Source organism: Cynocephalus volans, chromosome 1 (genome assembly GCF_027409185.1).
Source record: "Cynocephalus volans isolate mCynVol1 chromosome 1, mCynVol1.pri, whole genome shotgun sequence".
Taxonomy (NCBI): Eukaryota; Metazoa; Chordata; class Mammalia; order Dermoptera; family Cynocephalidae; genus Cynocephalus; species Cynocephalus volans.
The window spans coordinates 96,040,615-96,067,662 of record NC_084460.1 but is presented as its reverse complement, the minus strand read 5'-3'; the positions used below and the strand labels follow the sequence as shown (position 1 = coordinate 96,067,662).

Sequence of the window (27,048 nt, the reverse complement as noted above, 5' to 3'; positions counted from 1 at the left end):
ATTGGACAGGTGCCCCACATTGGTCAGAGGGATCCTTCTTCTTGGAGGGCTCCCTCCTCCTCCTGTTTCTGGTGTCTCCCTACTTTCTCTCTGTATGGTCTCTGTCCTCTCAGCATGCAGACGTCTTCAGTAAGGCCTCAATACCAGCTTCTATCTCCTTCAAGGCCAAGCCAACTTTTTTCTACCCTCTTTGTCGCCACTTAATCCCCTCCCATTTTTTACTTCACTCTGTACAGTCTGGCTTCTGTCCCTGCATTGCTCTAGAAAGTCACAGGGGCAATTGGTAAAGGGACATGAAAAAAAGAAAAAAAATGAAAGCCGCAGGGGCCTCATAATCGCCAGATCGAATGTGCCCTTTTCAGTCTTTATTTTACTTGATAGCATCTGGCTCTGACCATACCCTCCTTTTTGAAACTTTCTTCTTCCTTGATTTTTAGTGACATTGCTACGTTCTCTTTTCCCAGCTTCCGTTTGTTTCTTCTTAGTGTCCTTTATGAGTCCTTCTTTCTTCATAGACTGGCTTGGCCCCCTGCAGTTTAGCCCTGTCCATTGGGCTGCCTGATGGACACATCTGCCTGGATGCCCATCAGGCCCCTGAAAACCTTGTATGTCCTAAACTGAAGTCACTTTCTTCCTTCGTGTTCTCCCCTGAGTCTTCTGCCTCAATGAATGGCACCCTTATTCACCCAGATTGTACACCCAGAAATGTCGTCTTCCTGGAGTTCTTCTCTCAATTCTCCAACACCGCATACACGAGTCCTGTTGATTCTACGTCTTACTTATTCCTAGGATCCATTCTCTTTTCTCTGCCACAGACTTTGTTTCAGATTCTGACTGGTTTAAGTCTCTAAGTATTAATGCAGAACGGATGAACAGCAGTCCTAGAGCTGGGGGAGTAGTGCGTGGGGAGGAGGAAACAGGGTGACCTTTCTGGAATCCAGTCTGATCCTGTGACTCCCCGCTTAAACTCTTTAATGCTATACTCCTCAGCATGACTCAGGAAGCTCTTCTTGATTGGGATCCTGACTACTTCTCTAACCTTATATCCTGCTGTTTTCCATACACATATGATGCAGATTCAAGCCAATACCAATGCCCTTTCACTCAGTGCCTTCAGTGTCCTTCCCTATCTTTCCCCTGATCTTGTCCTCCTGATCATTTAGGACTGAATTAAAGCCTAACCTCTGCTACCATTCCTGTCCAGCCAGTCTGAGTTGGCTGCTGTATGGAATTTTGGGGCATCTGTCCATCATAATATTGATTTCTCAAGCTCAGAATTAGTTTCTGAAAACTCCATTTTGAGAAATCATAGCTGAAAACCCAAGATCTTGAGAGAAAAATTAGTGCTAGAAAGACTAAGGCTGTAAGTGAACTCCTAAAAATATTTTCAATCAAGTTAAAACCCTGAAAAATATTTTTATTTACTAAAATGAAGCAATAGAGAAGCAACATATGTTAAGTATGGAATATTCTGGACAAGTCATGTAACTTCTTTGTGCCTTAGTTTCCTTATCTGTAAAATGAGGATAGCAATAATATCTGTTTCAGAGTTTGCTATGATGAGTTAATATTTGTAAAATGCTTAGAACAGTGCCTGACAATAGGTACTAACTATTAATAATAATTTTCATTTATTGGTTCAGATTGCTACATAGTTTATTATCTCCAGCCCGCTTATTTTTACTGAGATGATTAGAATCTGTCTTGTTTTGAAGTATAAATATGAAGGCATATGTTTTTTTCGACTGGCTCTCTACCTAAGTGTTTTAGTTTTCACTAAGTAAGGTCAAGCCACCTTACTTCCCACTGTTGTCTCAAAAATGTACCTTCTTATTTGACTTGGGTAGAGGTTCGGGGAGAGATGTTTATTTATGCAAGTTCAGCGCAAGGAGTGTGGCTTCATCAACCTCTCCTGCAAGGAGCTTTCTCTTGCACGCGCTCATTCGCACAGAGTTCTCTTCCCTCTACCTGCACAGCCCAGGTTCTCCTTGCCTTGGCTCCCTGTTTTCAAGGCTGCCCTAAACCGACATCTGCTTCGGCTCTTCCTCTACTCCCCACCCCTAGTTCTCTCTTTTTCTTATTATTTCCAACAGTACTTAATGGATTTTTTTACTTTTATATTAAAATATTCATAATATTAAAAATGTATAACAAAAGAAAGCCATCACTATAAGTTCTCTGAGGGCAAGAAATAACATTTTGTTCTTATTTGTGTCAGAATGGGCATTCAATAAGTAGTGAATGAATCCTTGGACAGAGGAAAGTTATCAGAAGTAAATGAGATGATCTATAGGGAAGAAATGCATGAACTGTAAACATCACGACACAGCTTTTAAAAATCTGTTCTTTCCCTTTTCCATTTGGATCACTACAGCACCTTTGCTGTACCAAAATCTCGAGGGTCCAATTTTATTTTTGTAGAAGTACCTAAAAAAGATGTCCCAACCTTCCTAGATAACTCTGACCCTTTAGTCACCCTCACAAATCTACTTTATAAAAATATCTAAAAATTTAAACTATGGTTTAAATCTACAGTTTTTCTTATTTTTAATATAACAAAGGTGACTGACTGTCCTGGCAACATTAAACATATGTTTGATGTCTGTTATTATATTTTTTTCTCAGCCTGTTCCTGATGCTATGATATCATCATCAATGTTGGGGACACCTTTCCCCAGTAGCTTCTGTTTACCAAATCATTTCAGATCACTCTCACAGGATCTTCTAAGTTCTCTAACTTTGATTTAGGTTGTGGAGTTTTTATTAATTACATCCTTACCTAAGTGCAGTGTTAAAGAGTGAAAATCCAAAGTTTTGTTTTATAGGGCCTGAATCCCTACACAGCTGGCCCCTACCACACTGGAGATACTACTAAACTACTGTGTCCTTTGATTACAACTTTCTTTTCCCAATCATTTGCTTTAATACTGTATTTCCTAAGAGTATCTGAGAGGACTGGCAATCCAGAAAGAAATCATGCATAAATAATTAGTGATATAGTTAAAGGCAAAATAGTTAGTAGTTACGAAGTTCATACAAAGCTTTCTAAGTAGTTTCCTTGCTGCTTTTTCATAATCTCATAGTAATTTCAGGTCTTCTGTTGAAATCTAGACAAGTTCCTGTGATAGGTATATATAGAGAGAACCAGTAAGTTGTCATCCTATTGCTATTTAATTGATTTTTCTAGTAAGTAGAGTATGTCAAATATGGGTGTGTCAATTAATAAAGTACAATAATAAAGTTCATTTCCATGATCTTTGTAACATAGAGGCCAATGGATTAAATTTCAAGTCAAAAAATATGGTAGTTTTCTTAACAGTATCTTCACCTAAAGCCGTGGGAGAAATAGTATGTGACCAGACTAAAAAGTGACTTTGTACAGGCTAATATAAATTGGAATGCAGCAAGTCCCTTTTTTGCTATTGTTTATTAAACTCCTTGAGAAAAAAATTTCCCCTTCAGGAGAAGTGAGTATGTTTGAGAAATATTAGAATACTGATTATTTGAGTAAAAGAATATCTCTGCTGAGAACGGTATAGCAGTAAGCACAAAGTTCAAATTTTATCATGGCCCTAAAAAAGGTTTCTCTTCAGTTGTTTTCTGCAATTGGGTTGTTCTTGGAGGACCTTACAAAGTAAATCAGGGAAGACTGCTCTGGATCTGTAACAATGATTCTCAATCAACGAGGTAATCAAACTGGACTTTTTTTTTTTTCTGCTATTTTTCTTTAATGTAACTATTGTGTCTCCTAAAGACCACATATTTTACAGATTTTCTTTTTAATGGTGTTATCCCCAAAATAAGATGCCACAATTTGATGTTGTTTATGATTGATTTTTAGTAAGCCTCTGAAAATGGAACAAACAGGGAAAAATAAAAACACACATTTTTATAAACCTTCCTTTAGGAGTAAAATCCATTAAAATGAAATTAAATTAGTTGTGCAAGAAATTTAAATAATTTTACTAATAATTTTAGACCTATGAATCAGACCTCTCAGAGATAAGTACAGTATTTTATATATTATAGATGCACAGTAAGTAGTCTATGAGTTTAACTTGTAATTAACAGGGCTGCCAACATGTTCAAGTGCAGGAGATGCCATTTGCATAGAAAAGAATGGGAAGGGAACTTCTTGGAGTTGTGTGACAATGTGGCTTGTGACTAGGGTAAGAAGGTTTTTTGGTTTTTTTTTTAACTTATAAAAATAATGTCTTCATAAAATCTTTCTTTGTAAAAACTTGACCACATTCTAATGTGCACTGAAACCCACTTCAGTTTACGTAAATGATGCCTTTTCAGAAAGTTTTTTATTGGCTTCCATCTTCCTTAATAATAAAATGGTGTACTGATTGTATTTGTGATATGTTGTGAACCCCTGAACAGGAATAGTCAAGGCTAGGCAACTCCATTGGAAGTTATCATGAACAACAAAAGTGAAATGTTGATTCAGTAAGGTGAATCAGAAGAACTCACTCTGTCTGGTAACTCCTGTTTGCATCTTAGTCCTGTAAAGGAAAAACAGTCATAGCAAGTATTTCTATTTCCCTTCTTTCTAAAATCCATGAAAAGTTAAAGAGATTTGCCTAGAGTCATATTAAAAAATTTAAAACTAATCAAATTCTGAATAGACTTTTTATGTTTTTACCCTTTCAGCTCTACTGTATTTACTATCTTCAAAAGATTTCTCATGGCTTCTGAATTTGTTTTCTAAAATGTATTATTCTTCTCAAAAATATTTTTTTAAATGTTAAAAATGTAAAAACAGAAATATAATATGTTTAAAAAGTATAATCCAACCTTGTAAAGCATCTTATGTACAATAATTATGTAGTTTTCCATATTCAAATCAATAAACTAATCATATGCCTACCCCTATTCCAGAATTGAAATGAGGAAGAGGAGGAAGGAAGGGTAGTTAGTTCTTCATGCTTTTGTGCAGATAACCTTAGCTGGCTGAGGTCTGAAAGGTTTAGGGCAAAATTGCTAACTCCATCTTTCCACATTTGTGTCAAGGAAAGGTTATCAAATGTTCTCTGGTTCAAAAAGCACAGCCTCCTCCTTAATTGCTACTTATAAGGCTGCTCTGTTGGCTGATGCTAGCAGGAGTATTATTTGGAGCTGCAGTCACCTCTATCACTATACTCATACTTTATAACTTTTCTATATTCTGTACTATATAACTTTTCAATGCCATGTTGCTAATATTTAAATAAAACAATTATATATATTTACATAAATAAGTCTTACTAGACAGAAAATACATTCTGATTATCAGGCATTTTAATTTATAACTTTGCTCTATATTTTAAGCTTTAGAGAGAATTTAAATAGAATAAAAAAGAGGGAGACTACCTTCTTGCTTCATTTACTTATATGCAAGACTAATATGAAAGGAAAATATGATCTGCAAAAAAACTTGCTTCTTTGAGCCTGTTTCTTTGTCTGATAATAGTACTTGTTCTATCAGAGTTGTTATGCCCGCAAGTAAGAGATGCTATGACTTTTTAAAAAGAGAAAAGAGGGACTTGGAGAAGCGTTTCCACAAAAAGGTTGGAGTTCATTCACACAACACATACTGAGTGCGCACTCTGAAGGCACTGATCTGCTGCTGGAGATGGAGTAGTGAAAAAGACAAAGCCCCTGCCCTCAGGATGCTTCCATTCTACAGCAGGAAATGCCCAATACACATGATAAATAAATAAAACATGTAGTTTGTTTGGTGATTGTAAAGCAGGGAAGGTAGTAAGAGTTAGGGTGGAGTTGACATTTTAGACAGGACGGCCAGGGAAGGACTCTTGGAGAAGGTGACATTTGAGTCAAGACCGCAGGAAGTGAGCAAGCACAGCAGAAGGAAGAAAAGGGCAAAGCCTCCGCGGCGCGTTGCAGGAGAGGGAGAAGGGCATGGGCTGTGGCGTGCAGGGTAGGGGGTGGGGATGGCAGGGGAAGAGTTCCGAAATAGAACCTGTAATAACACTGAAAACCCTGCAATACCATCGTCTGCCAAGTGTGTCTACTTTTATTAATTGAATTCTTACTGCAGCCTAGTGAGCTAATTATTTTATATCTGTTTTACAGATAAGGAAGCTATAGACCAAAAGTAACTCTAGACCCATTAAATCGTCCAAGGGCACCTGGTTCCTCCTCCGAAGCCTTTTGTCTTAACCTCCACCCTCCTCCATAGGGCCTGCAAAGCCCTAGCTACAGATGGGCGATTCTCTCCCAGACTAAGTGAACTCTCTGCTTGGGAAGAGAAGATTGTCGACAGAGTCCAGCATGCTTTCCTTGCCCTTCCCACTTCCCTGATTAGTCAAACTAAGCTGGAGGCGTGAAAATGTGGTGGAGAGAGGAATTTCACTGGAGAAGGGAAACCTCACCCTCCTTGAGAGAAAGCCACCTGACAGGTCACAGTCGATTGTAGCCATATTTAGCTGCAAACCAAAGCATTTACTAACCAGTCAGCTACCCTCCTGTTCAGGCCTGCCCAGAGCTCAGGGCATGTCAGATTTACTTATAAGAGCCCTTGCTTATTCTCAGGGTGTCATCATATTTCACCTACCTCCCCTCCCCCGAGATTTCAGACAGAAGTGTTCTCAGCATTATTGTCCTGGAGTACAGGTTTCTGCCAGGCACTTGAGTACTTATTCTCGGCATCTAGCCCAGGGATGGATGTGTTTGCTGAAAAATTGCTGTAGTCTATGATGGCCATCACTTTGAAAGATTATGAATATGTAAGAGCCATCCTGCACTTGTAAAACAACTTTCAGTTTTCAAATGTCCTTTTTGCCCTCTCGCCCTCTTACCCAAAGAACAATATGCAGGTCTTTGCTCAGAAAGCACAATTGCTAATGCATTCTGTGCTGACACAGAAGACATCTGTTGGGGGGAGAGATATTTTCAGCCTTTGCAGAGATCTGGGTCTGCTGCTATTGCAGATGGAACAATTAATATGCCATAATCATTTCTCCCATATACTGTGGAGGATCCATATTTGGATGTTATTCTTCGCCCATTTCCAAGAAACTTGAGTTCTTTAATTCTTAAGTACCCAAAAAGGTGGTGAATGGTTGTCAGTGGCATAGAAGACTGTTGCTCATCTTATTTATTCTAAAAAAATTTAAATTGCTTGCTTTCCTTATTTTCTGAAAACACAGATCACTTATAGCAATTGCAAAGTTCCTGTATCTCTGTATTTGAAGAAATTATGTTGGATAAAGGCAGACATCTTTACCCTCTTACAATTGACCATTATGTTTTAAGCTTAAAGTGTTATTGTGACTTATATCTTAGTCAAACAGAATAATGTATTCTCAGTTCAAGCTACCAATAGTTAAAATTTATAACTAAACATTTGAGAGGAAGGAAAGGACACACACTCATGCTATAAAGATTTATTGAGAAGACCTAAATATTGTTGAAAAGTGAAAATAGGACATTCTTCGCAAGTTAATATAATTAGCAAAAAGTGTACCTCTGTGTCCAAATATCTTGGACAAAATTCTATTTAGTCCTAATACTACTTTACCAGGTTTATTTATTTATTTATTTAAATATGCTGCTTAATTGGGAAACAGTGAAGATCTTGGAATTGGCCTCTTAGACATACAAAAGCCAGGTGGCAAGGGGTCTCGGGGGTCTTGGCTGTTAATGTTACCTGTGTTCTAAAAGACCACGGGTGTTTGGGATTTGAAAAATATTCCCTTTATGAAAAAGATTTTATTTGTAACATGCTACTAAGCAAAGAAAGAACAACACCTGCCACCCCAACCCACGGGAGATCCCTGAGGGCAAGGCCTTATCTTTTGATCTTTGGAACATTAGTGCCTACTGGGGAATCTGACTTGTCATAGAATTCAACATTCATCAAGCACCTACTACATGTTAAACTCTTTTCAAACAGGGTTTCTCAGCCTTGTCCCCATTGACATTTTGGACCCAATAATTCTTTGTTAGGGAAGAGGGTTATTCTGTGCATTATAGAATATTTTGTATCTTCCCTGGCCTCTACCCCCTAGATGCCAGTAGCAGCAGTCATAACAATCAAAAAATGTCTCCAGACATCGTCAGATGGGGGGCAAAAATTGCTCCATTGAAAACCACTGTTTTAAAGGGTATGAGGTAAAGGGTTTAACTACATTTTTTTTTTTTTAAGGAGAAATCATACACTTTTTAAAAATTCTCCCTCCTCTTCCCCCAAATATATAATATATAAAAACACTTGTATATATGTTTATATATACACACTCACACTCTCTCTCTTTTGGAGGAGACTTTGGTTGGGAACGCTCATTGCAGTCTTTTTTTTCCATGGGAATCATTATGACTCCAGTAAATTGCTCACTGAATTTTGTCTGTCGCCCTGCTCAGCTATAACTAAAGCCTATTGAAATTGATTTTTGTGTCAGCGACAGAGCAGGGATTCAGTAAGAACATGAAAGCTTCCCTTTCATTACTAGTCTTTCTTTCCCCCTTATTACTTTAGCTTTGGTGGGCCCTAATTATTTTCCGGTGCTTTCCCGGCTGACATTTCTTTTGTTTTAATTAAAACCTCAAACTGGAGGTTTGAGGACACTGTGGGAGAGAGGGTTTATTTATCAACAGCACCAATAAAGAGTCAGATGGGTCCCCATTTGTGTTTCTGCCACCCCAAGAATAATAGCTGGGAACACTGTGGTCCTTTCCCTTTGTTTTTTCTCACGACACAGGTGTGGTCCCTTTTTCTTTCTGAATTAGCACCGAGCATGGAGACCTGCTCTTGCTGCTGCTCATGTCTGTTGAGTGACTGAGACGGCCCTGTGCGTGGACTGGCTTCCTTTTGAGGCTAGATCTTAGGTGAAATGAAATGCAGTGCTGTCTTTTTATTGTCATCATTTCTCTCCCCATCCTTTGAACCCCCACATCTTGGGGGGGTTAGTCCTCCCAGGAATGTACATCCGAGAGCCGTGAACAATTGTGGTCATTCTGTGGCATGCATCAGACGAGAGTGAGTAAGATGTTTGATTTCGTGCTCGTGTTTTGAGTTGAGAGGACCGTGGCCCAGAGGCTGGTTCTGCTGCTTTTTGAGCTTCATCACCCTTTGCCTGTCTGCCATGTCACTGCTGTCACTTCAGCTGTGCGTGACTTTCCTGGGTACAGGCATTAGACTCCCTGCCTCAGAATCTGCTTACGTTAACTATTGTCTGCTAAAAATTGTGACTATTTGATTTATTTTTCCCTTTAAGCATCCATTTTGATTTATAAACCAAGCCAAGTTAGCAGCCATGAAGACTGAGGAATCCTAGTTTCTAACAAAGAAAAATGAAACACAGTTTCTGCCTCATGTCTGTGAGCAAGCCTCAGTTGTCAGTTGGCCCAGCCTGAACAATCTTGAAAACAATCCACTTTCTGCTACTCAGAGGTGCCAAGCAGAGGAATTCACAGTGAGAGGTGTTAAGATGGAGAGCAGTTGCTCAGGGACTGTCCTATGTAAGTACCTTGCTTCACCTTTGCCACAAGTCTGGGAGCCATGACAGCTGGATCATGGTTCTTCAGATATAGAGAACAGGATTTTTTGGCTACCAATGGATGGTACATGAAGGCCAACGAAAAGCAGACATTCCATTTAACCTGGGGAAACCCAAAGAGTAGATACCCTGCCAGGTATATTTTGTGAACATGTTCCTTGTTCATAAGGTTCTTTGCAGTCTTTTCATTAAATTGCCTTATCTACCTCTTTGCCTCAAGACATGTGTGTCAAAGAAAGGCAGCATTCCTGAAGATGCCTAGATAGGTATATTAACTAAGCTTTAATCCCAACCAGGAATGGAAAATCAGAGTTCACCTTTGCTCTCCTCACAGTCAGAGGTAAATCTAAAACCGATTTCTCATTTCTCTGTGATCTGTAGAGAGAGGAAGTGAACTGGCCTCTCTGTAAAGTTTAAAAGAGCTTCATCCACTTAAATTCATATTCCAGTTTCTTGTTTATGACTGAAAATGATTGTCATTCCTGCTCACAACCCCACTCTACCTGGTCTCATACACTTTGTGGCTGGCCAGGAATATGGCCATGTGGATGGTGCCAAGAACCCGAATGCAGTCCTCCAGCCTCACTTCTTCAGTCTGTTATTTAGCAAAGATTTACTGAGTCCCTGCTGTGCCCAGCTCAGAGGAAGGCAGGGAAATATGTATCCAGTCCATCCCCAAGTCCTGCTGATTTGGCCTCCTGAATGTCTCTTGACTCTGTCCGCTTCTTCATTCTCCATCACTTCACCCTAATCCAAGTTGCTGTCATCTCTCAACTGTCTGCAGGAGGCAGCATGGTCTTGGCTCTTTTGGCTGAGGGCAACGCCAAGAGAGGGACCTGGCTGGGAGCTATCTGGAGCTTCAGACTGCAGGGGCGATCCGGGTGGGGATCCCACAGCATCAGTGATGGATAGATAGGTAGGTAGATGGACAGACAGATGTAACCAGAGCAGTTGCTCCATGAAACAACAGCTGCCATTACTACATGCTCTACGCCGATTTTTTGTCTTCTTCTATTTGATTTGATTTAGTTTCATGGTTCTGGTAGTACACATTTTGATAAAAATGACAGCACTGACTGTGATCAGTAGCGTTAGTATAGGAAGCTGTGGAAACACAAAGGTGCGGTATTCATTTGTAATTAGGAAATTGAGGACAACTTCCTCAAAAAAGCAGGATTGAATCGAAGCTAAGCAAGAAAGGGGAAGGAGAACCAGCCACTCTGCCTGTGTGTGAAGGTCCTTGAGTGTGAGGACGGAGACGGTGGGGGAAGGTCTGCATTTTCAACAACCCTGGTTTGCTTGTGTGCTCCCTTAGAAACATGTATTTTGTGACCTAGAAATGAAAGGACTCTCTCTTCCAGGCTAGACTCAGGCTAGCAGCGCCAAAGCCTTCTTGCTCTTTCTTAAAAGATAGCAGCAATAACAGAGGTGAGGCTTTCGTGGCGATTTCAGACAAAACTGTTGTCTTTCTCTTGCATTCATTTTAGGGAGAGGGTAAAGGAAGGAATAAAAGTACTGTAAGACACAAGTGATTTGGATTTCACCTTGATGTTGAATTATTTTGGTTTGTATGGAACAAGAATCAGCACAGTTCCTTACCTGTAAAGTGAGGTAGAAGAATGAAGGGGGCAGAGTGGGTTTGCAAGTGTGTCTGAGGACCTGGCTGAGCCATGCCCCAGCGCTGAGTGACCCGAACGCTCTGCTCTCTGCATTTGGTGGCCTTCTTACTCCTTTCTTGTGGACGGCTTTTTTATCTTTTAGGGCATTAGCTGATGTTAAACTTTGGGTCCTTCTGGAAAATCAATTTTGTTTTTTTAGATTTAGTCTGTTCACTAGCTTTTGTTATTGTTGGTTATTTCAGTAGGGGGAAAAAAAAAACACCTTAGTTCATTCTTTTATTAAGAAATGACTCAGCAACTGCAATATGACAGGACATTTTCTCTAATTTTTCTGGAGAATTTTTTAAAACTCTTTTTGTCTCCCTGTAGAAGTTATTTTCTTTTCAAAATTTAATTTTTAGTCCCTGCTTGAGCATGTATTTTAGTTGCAAATTTAGATGGTGTCTATATTTGTATTTTTAATTTCTCTTATAAGTGGAAATAAGAAAATTGGGAGAAATATTAAATTTTCACTTCAAAATTCTCCTGTGATGATAACATCCTCTCTCATCGCCCTGTCCCTAAATAAAAAAAAAAAAAAATTTTTTTTTAATCCTTTGTGGTGTGAACAATTCAATGTTTAATGCAAGTAAAATACAAAAAAGTTTATTTAGAAAATGTTTTGAAATTTTCGTGATAACAGCTTGCCGTTCAGGAGCTAGGTGGTAGAAGCCGGGTGGAGGAGAAGTGTCCCGGGCTTAGGTTCTCATTAGCTGTGAGATTTGGGCCTCATCTCTGAAAGAGGAGGATTAGATTAGGCACCATAGGGGCTCTTCCTACTCTATTTGTTTGCGATTTTACGTTGCCTCTTTAAAAACCGTCTTACAGTGACGGTGCCTCAGGTTTCTGGTGATCTTTAGTCAGCTGGTGGCTTGCCATCCCCTCAGAGTCTGCCCTGATGTGGATCCTGATTTGGTTGGACATTCTCTGGTGATGTTCAGGCCACTCATGCCGGACAGGCTCCTCCTCGGCCCTCCCCTGGCGTCAAAGTTTGACAGCTCAGCAGCCTTTTTGTTCCAGAGCGGGGATCCCTGTGCCTGGGACTCAGCCGAGGCTGCTAATTGTTCCACCTCCAGGATCTCATTTAAGCCCAAAGTGCCCTCCCAAGGTGTATCGTTCAGTCGTCTGTCAGACCCATGGAGAACTGTTATTTCAGCTTGGAAGTGAAATGTAAAATGGGGGGAAAGTAGGTTATTTTCTTTTCCAGTGTTTACCTTCAGCGACATTCATAGGGGTTACTAAAAACAAACAAACAAAATCATGTTTCTTAAGTTAAAAAAAATAGCAGACATTTTATTTATTTCGAACCAAGAACTGCCCAGTGCCTTGTGTTTGAAATGTAATGTGGGTTGCTTTTATCCTTTCTCCTCTCTGGCTTTGGGCTAGTGCCATGGACTAGATCTGCTCAACTCCAAGCCGCTGATGGAAAGAGCTAAGTGTTAAGGTGTCCTTGTAACAAATTATTCACTCAGAGAAGATTCCCTGCTCCTTAAGGGGTTAAAAGACTAGTGCAGAGTTTCTCAAACTGTGTGTTGGACGAGGAGCCTCAGGGACTCCCCTGGGGACGAGGGGGGCTGGGAGGCAGAGCAGACTAGACTGGGGTGTTCAAGCCCCTGCTTGAGCCGGGGGCTCCACTTAAGGTTTTATTCGGGGAAAAGGTTGTGCTTCACATAAAGCCAGAGGGGGAGGAAGGGAGAGAGGAAAGAAAATCAGAGAGGGGGAGGCGGCCACTGAGCCTTGGAGCTCGATGCAATAGAAGCAACATGTTCATTGGTAGCAGAAAGGCAAGGGGTGATTGACAGTGAGGTATTGGGGACAGAGAAAGTTTATTGGGGAGTCAAGAAGGCGGAAGGCATCCCAGACCAATAAAACACACCGTCAGAGAGGCAAGAAACAATACAGTCCATTTAGAGAACTGCAGGCAGTTTTTTCTCAAGGGCCGTGGAGAAAGAGCCAGTGGGAGCCTGCCTAGGTGGTGTGGCAGAAAGGAGGTCAGCTCTTAGATGGCCTTGCATGCCCACACAGGAGTTTGCCTTCACACAGCTGTATGGCACTAGTAAAAGAATTTCAGGGTAAGTCAGCTGTGGAATATCAAACAGACCCACTGCATTTGTCTAGTTTCCCTACCTTTTTTCAGTGCTTGCCTAGAGAAAGAGCCATTGTTTAAGGTATGCTCTATGGCCTTTCTTTAAAGCTGTTGATTCCTTTGCAAAGGTCATATTACAGCCTCACAGACTCTTACTGGGACCTAGATGACCCTGGACGTCATTCAGTGTTTATCAACAAAGGGCTCTGTTGGGTCTTCCTTGTGTGAGGTTGACCCATGCTCTGCAGGAAAGTCAGAGTTCCCTGCCCCTGGTGCTAACAGCAGCAGCACTGCTCTCCCATTCAGTCACTGTGAAAACTAAACTTCCCAGTGCTCCTTGGGGTAGAAAGGGGTGATGAGGATAATACCTGCTCCCTCCCTTCCCACAATCAGTGAGCCCAGTCTCCCCACATTTTGCGGATGGGAAACGAGATGAACCTGGTAGTCATAGGCAGAGCAGACCCTGGAATTCTGGTTCAGGGCGTTTGCAGGGTGACATGCCATCCCTCTCCCTCCATCTCATGACAGTTGAGATGAGTATGAAGGCTGTGCCTGAGACCCTATCATGTTGCTGATTTAATGTCTCCTTCTTTGTGCTCTTCTGAGGAGGAAAGAAGGGGAGCAAAATGGGGCCAAAAGGAGGAGGAAGCACTACTGGAATCAGAGTAAATAGATTTGAAAAGCTGAGATGTGTGAGAAGAAAAGGGTCGGTAGAGAGGGCAGTTAAGTGGGCAGAGGAATGGGAAGAATTAAAATGGTAGGGGAGAGAGGTAGCAGAGAAAGGGAAAGATTCAAGAGCATGAAGATACAGTGGCTCTCAATTACAAAATTGGCCCAATCATATTTTTTACCAAAGTTAAAAAAAAAAAAAAAATTGGCTCAACCAAACTAGCACGTTTTCCCCAAATTCAACTACTGAATCTAAATCACACTATAAACCGGTCACCTTTTCCCAACCACAAGCGTACCTGCCTCCATTACCTGCTGCTGTTAATTCATGAACATGCCACATGATCTAAGGAAGGCACTCACAATTCCAGGCACTGGAAATACAATGATGAGACTTGGCCCTTGCCTTCATGGAACACATAGCCTCACAGGGAAGACAACATTTAAAATTAATCATGAGACAGGACCATAAATAATTATAGCCATCATCTCCTGACAGCTAATCTATGCAAGGCACTATTAAGCACTTTGTATACATTATCTCATTTCAACCTCACTGCAATCTCTGAGTTAGGTATTATTATCTCCATTTTTCAGATGAAGAAACTGGGGCTTAGAAGGTTAAGGGACTTGCTTCAGGCCGTGCAGCTGGGATTTGAACCCAGCTGATCTCAGAAGCTTTGTTATACTGCCTGATAGCAGTAATAGAGAAAATGTATTTTGGAACCTATGCGTAAATGCATTTAGAAGTAATGAGTGTGACTGTCTGTGCTGTTGTCTGAGAGTCAGACATGGACTTTAAGTTTTCTCAAAGAGCAAGCGAAGAGAAAGCTTCTCTTGTGGGCTTACCCTCCCCCACACGCGATCCTTTTCTGGTTCTGCTGTCTGGTTGCTGCTTCATTGCGGTTCCAAAGACCAAAGGTGCCCAGCTTGGGGAGGCAGTTGCTAATGCTCAACACTGTCTCCTTGACCACAAATTTGGATTGATTGCTGTCTGTTTTATTTTAGGTTCCCTTTTAAAATAAATGGATAATCTCAAGTGAATTATCGCAGAATAATATCCAGTTGAAGCTGTTACAATACAAGATATTTTAAGAATGAAGGAAACTAAAGTTTTTTTCAGTAAAACTGAGTGTTTTTGACAGAGGAGGCATTTGTGTGTCTCCTCCACCCAGCCTAGCTCCCCTTCCACATAAATCTGCCTCTCACAGAAGACCTGATCTAACGCCTTGGAGAGGAGGTGGAACCAAATTGTTCAACATTGTGTTTTTTATTTAACTTGACACCCACTTGAATGGGTGAAATATGGTGAAAATAAACCCAAAAGACAAAGTGATGGGGGCTGTTTTGCAAAATAAACACTAAAAGAAATGGATCTTCAAAGTATTTAAGATTTCTCTGTGTGTAGGTCTTTCTTCCCCATTGACATACCGTAACATTGATGTAGTCAGTTGTTCTTTGTGGTTGGAACTGAAGGCTAAGATCGTTCATCAGAACTAAATTGTATTTTATTATTTTGTTCTTTACAGGGTCGTCATGTCAAAACGGGCCAGCTTGCAGCCATTAAGGTTATGGACGTCACAGGGGTAATGTATCTTTATCTTGCCGTTTCCGTAGCTATGTATTTGAAACAGAGAAGTTACTGATAGAAAAAGAGCATTTTCCAGAAAAATAATTTTCTAAATATCTAAGATCTTTCCCCACTTGAGCTTCACATAAAGAACCAGTTGACCAAGGAGAATGTAGGTAAATTGCTCTGATTAAATTTGGCACCTACACCCCCTGCCTTGTGTAGTTGAAGTGAATAATGTGTTCCAGTAATTTACATAAACAACTATGGATATTTGCATATGAAGGCAGAACAAGGATATTGAGGTATTAAAAGAATAATACTGAGATTACAAAGAAGAGATGGGTCTTAGTTTTCCCAAAGGCCTGCCTAACACTGGAGTAGACAAGAGCTTGGATAGCTCTAAAATCCTAGGATATTTAACACGACTGTTTCCCAAAACAAAATATTATTGACTGAAAGTACAATAACCACAAGTTCTTATTATTATAGAGCAACACTGAAACAAAATTTCTGCTTGGATGATCAAAAGCAGTCTAAGGAATAGACTTTATTTTAAATGCAATCTAAAGCTTTCTATCCTTTCCCTAGGTCTATTTAAAATATTTTAATGCCTTTTTAAGAGTACAGAGTGAAAATCAGACTTGAAAGGATTCAGCGGACATCAAAAGTATGTTAATAATTTTCTATTGTCCTGGGGATTTTTCTAAGTCTGTCTGCTGTACATAAAAGCTAAAAGACCAAAGTCTTTTCAGTCCAGAAGTGGATTATTCAGTATAAATAGACACAGAATGAATGGGTCACACAAAGGTATTAAGAACCAATATATAAATAAGAAAGACACACAGTATGTATGTATGTCAGACTTCACTTCATGCATTTGGGGGCCCAGTTTTTTACCTTTGATAAGTATATGTATGATAGTTACCTACCATAATACCAATTTCATTAATTTTCATTTATACTGCACATTGTATTGATTTTTCTCTCCTTACTTATTATTAATCTGAATTTCTCTTTAAATCATATATTTTTTAACCAATAAAAAATGTTGTTTCCATATATTTATTACTACTTGGATAAAGTACTACTTCTTTTAATTGGTATTAAATACATTATTCAAGTTTTATAGGTTGCAAATCAGTTAAAATATTTTAATCCCTATTAGTTTATTAATTTGCCTGGCCTTTACTGAATAAGAAACTGCATGAAGATTAGATTAATTAGGTTCAAGCACTGCCACTTGAAACAAAAAACTCAAAATAATAGAGGATTAAGCATGATAGCATTTCAATGTCTTGCTCTCTCATGTTAAAGAAGTCTAGAGGTCGATAGTCCAGGGGTGTGTGGCAGCAATGTGGTGAAGTTGAAGGATGTTTCTGTTTTTATCTTTCTGCTCCATTCTAACATATGGCCTCCACACTTAAGGTCAGTTCATGGTTCAAAATGGTGGTCAGATGTCCAATGATGACACTTTTTGACAGGCAAAAAAAAGGGAAGAGGGTGAGCAAAAGAGTTCAGAAGAGTCCCTTCCAGTGAAATCTTTTCTGCTTCCATACACTATTTCTACTTACTTCTGCTTTCATTGGCTGTATTTAGTTGCAAGGAAAGCTGGGAAATGTAGCCTTTTACTCTACCAATGTGTCCCGTTAAAAATCCAAGTTCTATTAGTCAGATATGAAGGGAGGATAGATATTGGGATGGTCAATTAGCAGGGTCTGAAACAAAAATCAAAACCACATATTGTCAGTCTCTACATAGGAACCCATTATAAATGGGTAAACCTTTTACCAAGCTCCAACCACAGAACAAATCAGAATTTGTTCTGCAATTCTGCTGAAGTCATACTACTATATTTTCCTTGGATTGAATAGAATCTCTGCATAATGAGATGCACTTGGCAGTTTAACAACTACTGGTTGTGGATGGAGTCCAAGACATTCCTGCTGTAGATTAAGTTCTATTGTGTGGTTCTGAAGAACTACAGTTGAATTCCAATGATGTCATTAATCTCAGTGCATAAAGGTGAATGTTGACGCACAAAATATGACTTGAGAGCATCGAATATTAATATTACTCTTCTGAATATTGCTCTTCTAGTTTCTAGTTCTATTTGTGAGGCTTTAGACTACCTTGCTTGGAATCAAAAGTTATACAGTTATTTTTAGCAGTTTATATTTTCAGCTTAAGGAGTGTCAGCCTTTCTAAAGTGGGTTTTTTTTTTTTTTTTTTTGTCTTTTTTGTGACCGGCCGCACCGCGCTCAGCCAGTGAGCTCACCGGCCATCCTTATATAGGATCCGAACCCACGGCAGGAGCACTGCTGCGCTCCCAGCGCCGCACTCTCCCCAGTGCGCCACGGGGTCGGCCCTCTAAAGTGGGTTTTATTAGGCAACTGAACCCTACAGGAAATGATTACAGAGACTATTTTCTCAGTTCTCCCAAGGATGGTACAGAGAGCTAAGGTCATTATAGATGCCTGGGAAAGTCAATTCATTACTGAATGAGTGAGTTGGGAAAAATAAAATCGAGTGTTTTTCTCCCTCTCACGGCACAGTTATCAACACACAAGAACGACTTCTGTGACCAAATGTGTGAGGATTTATCCCCCACTGGCAAGCAAGCTGGCAGTTCTTCAGCAAGCACCAGCTGGGTGTCCTCCAGTTCAATTTTGACACTATCTACCTGGAGGTAGCGTCAGATCCCACAGCTTGAGGGCACAGTCCCCAAGACTGCCACCCACTTCAGATGCCACCCAAGTCCAGGCCTCTGGAACATCTGATCAACCAGCTATAAATCCCACAACCTCTTTCTTGGGTTTGATTAGTTTGCTTGAGCGGCTCACAGAATTCAGGGAAACACATAGTTGCATTTACTGGTTTATTATAAAGGATACAGATGAGGAGATGCAGAGGGTGAGGTTTGGGGGAAGGAGCGTGGAGCTTTTACGCCCTCCCCGGGGAACGCCATCCTCCGGGGATGAACCTCCACGTGTTCAGCTGTCTGGAAGCTCTCCTGACCCAGACCTCTTGGGCTTTTATGGAGGCTTCATGACATAGGCACGATTGATTAAGTCACTGGCCACTGGTGATCAACAGAACTTTCAGCCCCTCTCTAGTCCCCAGAGGCTGGGGGGTGAGACTAAAAGTTTGTCCTTGGTCTTTCCTCTGTCCAGCCCCTGTCTTAAACGGGGCTGCCAGCCGTCGTTCACATACGGAAAGACTCAACACTTTGGAGATTCTAAGGATTCTAGGAGTTGTATGTGAAGAGAAAGGGATGAAGACCAAATATATATTTTCACAAAAGCATAATTACGTACAATGAGTGTTTTATAGCATTTAGGCTTAATTCTCCTGGCGAACTCCTATTGAGAAGGGATAGATAGTTTCTGTGGTTTAGTCACATCACTGACTATTATTTAACCACTGACCCTTAACAAAGGCAAACATAGATCACATCGGGAAATGGGTTTCTTAGTTCCATGGTGTCTAATGTGGCTTCAGATGACTTTTGTATCACCCCTTACACATCACAGTCAGCATAAGATTTCCTTTGTGAAACTCATGTGGTGCTTTTAGAAAACAATCTATTCCATTTTGTCACGTTGTCTTTTGTGTATTATGGAATGCTGCAAAAGCTTCTTACCAATTATTATAATTGTGCTCATTATAGCTGCTCTGTTAAGAACTGTGATGAATTCTCAAAGGTCATCTTTGTTAATTGTATGCTGTGACCTACTGCAAAGTTACTATAGTTGATTGTAATGAAACTGATGAAGCCATAAGCTTGAAATAAATTTTTAAATTATTGTTTTATTCCATACTTCTTCCTTTTCTTATAGAAAACAGCCTCAGAGAGAACTGGATAGAATGCTTATAGCCTCCCAGTTTTAGAACTGAGACATTTACAAATTTGCCAACATTTGCTTCAGAAGTAGTGCATAAACTCAGACTTGGTCTTTGAAGTTCTTTTAGTTTCATTTTAGAAATCATTGTGGAAATGTCCTCCTTTCATCACTCCTGGGGTCTCCTTCCCAGCCAGATCTGTGTACTCTAGATTGACCTACAACAGCTAAGAGAAATTGGACCCTCTAGGGTAGTGTTTCTCAAGCTGGACTGCCAGCATCAGTGGACTCTCTGCACCCCTGTGGTGGTCACAAGAAATGCAGAGTCCTGGACCTGCTGTAGAATTTCTGGGTGTAGCTTCAGAACCGACCTTTTCTACAAGCTCCTCAAGGAGCCTCACACATACCAAGGTCAGAGGACCACTATTATAGGGTCTTGTATTTACTCTTTTCTGACTACCAAGTTTGAAGGGATTGTGGTTCTTTGATAATGCTGTAAATAATCCCCATTTTCAGTTGGATAAAAATTCCTGGTATAAACTAGTCCCTTCTCAGAGACACCCTGTAGTGCATACACAAGTTAATGAAATAATAACTTAATATCACAAGCTTTCACCTTTACAATGACTGGTTGTGATTAAATTACTCAGGATGCTTTGGGCTGTAGTACCAAACCTCCACTCAAACTGAATGAAGCTGAAAAGGGAATTCACTAGCTTGTACAAATTTAAATAAAAAAACAAAAACCCTCAGCAGGATCCAGAAAGTCACATGATAGGATTAGGAATTTATCTCTGGACTCTGCTTTCTTACACCAGCAGCACCAGCTCATTTGCTAGTGACCTCATCATGGTCAGTCCCAGCAAAAGTGCCAGTCTGAATGTCAGTGGCCCAGCTTGGGTCATGTCCCCATCCCTGAACCATTCCCTGGTTCTCTTCACCCACATCTGCGTTAAGTGCTGGGCTCTGGAACCTACCACAGTGACTGAGAGTTGGGAAGGGTTAATTCCTCAAAAACAAACAAACAAACAAAAAGGAACAAAAGAAACCCTGAGAGCCATTACAGAAAGGGATGGAAAGGATGCTGGGTAGGCAAAAACAGGAGAATTCCATTACTATGACATCACATTGTTATAGCAGATGTGTTTAAAACTGATTTGGTCCTTAAGTAAAGTGCCTCTCTAGTTACATTTTTCTGTATTCCAGCCAAAAATAATAATGGTAGCTAATATTGATGGAACGATTATTATGTGCCAGAACTCCTTTAAATATTTTCTATATATTGATTCATGTGATCCCCTCGCCAACCTACAAAACAGCTGTTAGCCCCACTTTAGAGATATGAAAACCAGGCATATTGAGTATCTTGCTCAGTGTAACATGGCTGCTAAATGGTGGAGCGAATATTTCAGCCTAAGCAATTTAACTTCATCCTCTGTGTTCATTTTTTTAACCACATTGCATACGTCTTCAATTAATGCAGACTGTATTTAGTGTTTAATTTAGTGTGGTTCTTTCTTCATTGACTGAGTCAACAAACATCTACTAAACACCTACTTTATGACAAGCACTGGAAATTCAAAGATGAAAAAATGGTCGTTTGCCTGAAGAGGAGCTCACAGTAATAAACCTTGCCCTAAATATTTATAAAGATTATACATTTTATAATAAGATGATAAAAATCATAAATAAAGTTACTCATAAAGCTTGATGGGAAAGCGAGGGGCAGTCCTCACTGATTATGTCCAGTAGAACAATCAGACCAGGGCATTCCAGCTAAGGACACAGCATGTGCCAATGCACAGAGACTGACAGAACATTTTCTGGGGACTGTACATAGTTTTGAGGCTAAAAAGTGCTAAGAAGGTGTTGATACAAGATGAATGTGATCAAATTAGGGCCGGGTCATAAAGGAGTTGAATACCATGACAAGGTACTTAACAAGCTTTTCAAACTTTATTTTCCCAGTAGAACACTTTGATCAAATACTGTCAGGGGAAAACTCAAAATATAAAAGATATAGGGAGATTTGCTTTTTTTACTCGAGACAGGAGGCTGCAAGTCATGGCCCCTTTCCCCAAACCACTGCTAGAGCCAGAAGCTGAACAGGAGAGTAACATGTTGGGATTTGTTTGCCAGAAGGATTCATTTGAAGCCCTGCTTCACTGAGTTCCTATGTCTGTCTCACTATATTCTCATGGGTGGGACTTATCAGTCTCCATCTCTTTTTGAAGAGTAGGGCAGAGGCTTCTCCCAGTAGCCTGTAATATAGTGCTTTGCTCATAGTTAAAGGGCTCAGTAAATGTTTGTTGTAATTGGACAAAAAGAAAAAATAAATATTTCCATCTTGAGTCATTTGGAAGAGTCAGGGGACACACAGCTCTAAGTATATTTGGCCCCTCTGTCCCAAAGGGAGGCAGTTCAATGGAGCGATAGTAGTACAGCCCATAATAATATTAATAACAACAGCAGTAACCATGGGCAAAATAAAAATGACTAACACTGATTGAGTGCTTATTATGTGCCAAGCACTGTGCTTAGTAATCAACATGTATCAACTCATTTAATCCTTAAAACGACTCCCGTTAGGGGAGTACTGCTATTGTATTCATTTTACAAATGAGGAATTGAAAGCACAGAGAGCCTAAGGAACTTACCCAAGCCAGACAGTTTACAGCCGGTCAACAGCAAACAGAATTCAGATCCAGCCAGGCAGGGCGCACCCACTCTCCCGCAGCCATCTTCTAGGATGAGAGATGGGGAGTATTACCGAGCACAGCCGTAGATTCCGATCGAGCAGGGTCCACATCCCGCTGCTTTCCTTAGTGATTGTTACCATGGGCAAATTTCTTAACTCTCCTGAGCCTCGGTTTTCTTACCTGCTATGTGGTATACACACATTGCAAGCTTGTTTTAAAGCTAAAATGGGATATAATATATAGTGTCTGACACATAATAGGTCCTCAATACATGATTTTTGTATTTTTTATTAATTTATTTTTTAATCGACATGTACTAATTGTACATATTCATGGGGTATAGAGTTATATTTCAATACATGTATACAATGTGTGATGATCAAATCAGGGTCATTAGCATATTTATCATCACAAAAATTTATCATTTCTTTGTGATGAGAATATTTGAGCTGCTCTCTTCTGGCTGTTTGACAATATACAATCAATTATTGTTAATTATAGATGTCTAGCACTACTGTACACCATTAGAACTTCTTTTTCCTATCTAGCTTTATCAGTACATGATTTTTAAAGGTTAGTCCTGATTAAAAAAAAAACAAAACAGTGAATGACTGAATGGGACAGGCAATAGGAATGAAAAGAGGATTTTACAGTGTGCATTGAAATTCTGTGGTTGTATCTGGGGATGGTAACCTCTCCTATAAACTGCGTGCCACACTTGTGGTAGTTAATTGTTAATCGGTGTAAATAGTTGGCACTTGGCCTTGTCTTCACTGCCTCAGTTAAAGAGTTGTCAGACTTACCCCGAATAGTACGTAGCTGTTAAAATGGATTACTAGAGCAGGATTTAGGAAAGAAAGGGGGGCTAGATTTCATGAGCTGAAGGCAGAAATTAACAAGATTTCATTCATCCATCAGTTTAAGAATGAATGAATGTGTTACGCTCTGCCGTGATAGCAGTTTGCAAGACAGACATGGGCACTGTCTTCTGGAATTTTACATTCCAGCAAGTGTGAAAGACATTTAACAGTTCAACAGTAACTTAATCACAGTTCTGATTAGCTTTTAAGGAGTGTGCAGAGTATTAAGAGCGAATTTAAGAAAACTGACCTTGCTGGGTGGCCAGTGAATGTTCTCTGATAAAGTGACAGCTGTGTGATGTCCACAGGATGGGTAGACCTTGGCTGGCCAGATGAAGCAGTGGGGGTGGGGCACTCCCAGATATGGGAGCTGGACCTTCAGGTGGATTTAGCCAAACCTGGGAATCCTCACCTGAGGCTCTTCTGCCACAGACACCCTTCTGGACAGTTCTTTGGGACTTCTCCTTTGAGGCTGTTCAGGTAGATGTCTTTAGCAGACGGAACAGCCTGATAAAGTACATGATAACAACTTTTAACAGAGGAAAGTTCGATGTTTTTTTGTCTCCATAATACCCTCTACCTTTGACGCTATTTCTAGTGCTTCAGTTTTATGCCATACCACATGTAGAACTTTGAAAGCTTCTAGAGTTCTAAAAATGATCAAGCTGAGCTGTCCACTCCTGCACACTTCAGCATCTGTCCTTATCTCGCATACAGATTGTACCCCTTTTGGTGGCTTCTGTGTGTCTGGGTTTCTGCACAAGTTCATGCATGCTGGGTGTATGGCCAGGATGCTGGGCTCGTCATGTGTATTTGCCCACATGTTAGAGAGACTGATGGCTTAAGAGCAAAAAATGGACCTGGGGACTACTCTCTATATCCCCAAACTAATAAAGGTGAGCACTCATTTTTAAAAATATTTTTACATGATATTGGTTTGTATTTAATGGTGCCTTTCATATGTGTACCTCAAAACATTTGATCAAAATTGTCATTAATTTTCAAATCCAGATGTGCAACAAAGTTCCTCAGTAGTGGACCAGGGTCTCCTTTTGTAGATCCATCTGCTCCTTTGTGTTGCCAGCACATCCTCTTCAAGTCACATTCATGTCCTTCTTTTGGCTTTACCAGGCTTTGTCTTGCTGAGCTCTCACTCTTTGTGGTTTGGCTTCCTCATCAATATTTTGGCTTCCTTCTTAATGACTTGAAGCTCACTTTTTGTTTTTCCTTTATGAAAAGTCGTTTCTCATTTAAGGCCCACTGACCGTAATGAGCTCTCAAGGCCAAGAACAGGAACTGTGCATTATCCATTTTTGTACCCCCTGCAAAGCTTGCAAACCTAGAACCTGACACATAGTAGGCACTACACAAAATGATGATGCATATGTAAAAATAAGAGACCAGAGAAAATATAAAGAGTAGAAAGCCAGATGAAGAAAAATCAAATACAAATTACAGGCAACAGAGAACTTGGTAGTTACTTTTCATGATACCCAAAGCCAAGAGGGGAGACATTATCAATTACACTGTTTATACTATCAGAAAAGACAGCTCATTCCAGTACCTGTGGGCTGTTACTTGAACTGTAGGTCTAGGATACTGGAGGCTATAAGCCATTTCATTTGTGGCAGAATTTAGCCAAATGAGTGACATCACTGCTAGGGTTAAAAGTTATTTACTCGGGTTACTTGAGTTTGGTTGTTTTGTTTTTGTTTTTGTTTTTTAATTCATGGTCCACCTGGGGGTCATGCCTCAGTGTGAGAAAGATGCACATCAGACTTTTGCTATCTGCTCCTCTAAGGGACTCCGCTTCATTATAAGAGAGAGGAGGTCAGCTTGATGGTAAAGAGAAGCACTGCAAATTGTCAGTCGCGTCTGGAGCACATCCTAGTTTTGATACTTCTTGGTCTCTTGCCCTGGGCATATTGCTTAACCTTCCCTACTCCACATCTATAAATATGGATAATACAACTTCTCTCATGAAGTTAGTGCGAGAAATAAATATAGTTATTTATAAGGCATGTGAGAACAACGTGTAAAACATGGTGTTCAGTGCGTATTGTTGCTATTACCGAGTCTCTTGCAGACAAGCTTTCATTTTGCTCTCTGTGACACCAGCGACACCCATAGGAGAAAATATGCCAGACCCCCTGCAGCCACAGGGCCTTGGTGAACACTGTTTCTCTGCCAGGAAGACAGTTCCTTCCCCAATCATACTATATCACACCTTCTCTTTTTTTCTCCTTAATGGAGTAACTTCCATATGGCTTTTAGAACTTAGCTCAAACTTGGATTTCTCAGGGCTGTCCCCCTGAGAAATTAGATCAGCTACCACATACCTCTCATGGTAGCAATTTTGCATACATCCTTGTCGTTGATTTGCATCTGTGTCTCCCACTGGACTATGGTAAGCTTCATTGTGGCAGAGCTGAATCTGTCGTGTCCATTGTTGTATTACTGTATTATTAGCACGTAGCTTTATGCCTACGATATAGTAGGCACCTAATAAAGAATAGCTGAATGAATTCATTTAGCTCAGGGTTAACATATACAACAAATCCAGGTGCTGCCAGTGGAAGGTCCTGGTGAAGTCCTGAGTCCTATCAGTGCTGCAATGAGTAGTTGTGGACTTAGGCAACTCCTTGAACCACCCTGGGTCTGTTTCCTTAGATATCTAAAAATATAGATCCCAGATGCATAACCCCACCTTGAGATAATTTTAGACAGTTCACATGCTTAATTCTCATTTTATTTTTAACATATTTTAACATTCAATAAACTGTGATTTAAAAAACAGGCCTCCAACTGTATGTTATATACCAATTTTGAAGACACTGGAAAATGCCAGCCTCTTAATACATACCACAAGGTTATCCTATTCATATACAGAATGTCATTCAGTATGGAGATCCCACTGAAATTTAAAGGCATGCTCTTTAAAAAATAACTTTTACCATTTGCAACTATATATCTTAGAAAATACAGATTTTTCTCTATCCTTTGGAACTGAAACAAACTGAAAATTGATAAGACATTGAAGCTGATGCATGATTTTAAATTTCTTGTGTAAATTCTAATTTCGTGTTCACTAAAACAGCCTCTTTGTGTTTACTGATTGGCTAGATAGATATTACATTGTGAACATAAAAATAAATGTTTACCTATTTTAAAAATTTAAGTTTTGTCTGCTGTATATTGACATCCTGAATATAATTTCTATTGGAGGGAAGGACTTCGCTAGTACAAATTAAAAAAAAAAAATTTTAAACCACATCCTAGATGATAAAAAGTATCACTTCAAATTCTAGTAGTCTATGATTCTTTAACAATAAATTGTCTTCAACTTTTTGTCACATTCCGTCAGCAATGAAATTGAGAATGATAGAAACATTAACACAAACACCTGCCTAATGCCAAGAGCTGCTATGAAAGGACAGGTAAGCAGGAGTAGATGTGGTTCTAGCTGGTGTCCCTGTGTGTGCACATCTGAGGGTAGTGACATTTATGAGTATCTTCATCTCACACTCCCTCTAGACTTCATACTGACCAGGCCCTTGGATTATTATAGGAATTACATAGTTTTATTCCCAGTCCATGAATTGAAAGTTAAATGTTGGACAGCCTCTTTGTTACAGAGCACACTAATATTAAATGTCTTATTAATTCCATTTTTAAATCATAGCAAATTGCAGGTACTTAAAATGTGTTCCCTTGTGTAATAAATATGCAACTTAAAAATCCCTCTTTTATCCTTTGAAATCAATCATGAGCAAATATTATCATATGCTAATGAGCTCCTTTAATTGGAGGACCAAAGTCAGGATTCTCTTCATCCCTGGCTTAAGATGTTGCTAAACTCATTCGATTAGCAGCTTTGGTTTTAGTCACCATGGGTAATCGTGCTTCTTCTGCCTAGTTATCTGTATAGAACTGAGAGTACTAGCTCTGCAGTCAGACAAATCTGGGGTTGAATATGAGCTCTAACATTTAAAAGATGAGTGAATTTGGGGGAAGTTACTTAACCTTTCTGAGACTTATTTTCCTCATTTGTAAAACGAGATCATTAAAAACACCTTCTTCATAGAGCTGTTTTGAGTATTAAATAAGATACTGCACACAAAGCTCCTGCTACGTAGTGAACATGACATAAGGGTGTCTTTG

At 39.9% G+C, this 27,048-nt stretch overlaps 1 protein-coding gene across 2 annotated transcripts in view; it reads left to right on the top strand.

Moving 5' to 3' along the window:
• TNIK (TRAF2 and NCK interacting kinase) overlaps positions 1–27,048 on the top strand; it is a 383,386-nt gene that overhangs the window by 209,558 nt on the left and 146,780 nt on the right. For both annotated transcript variants that reach the window (XM_063092797.1, XM_063092791.1), the window contains exon 3: positions 15,446–15,502. In XM_063092797.1, the coding sequence (XP_062948867.1) occupies positions 15,446–15,502 (57 nt within the window). The remainder of the gene's footprint in view (positions 1–15,445; positions 15,503–27,048) is intronic.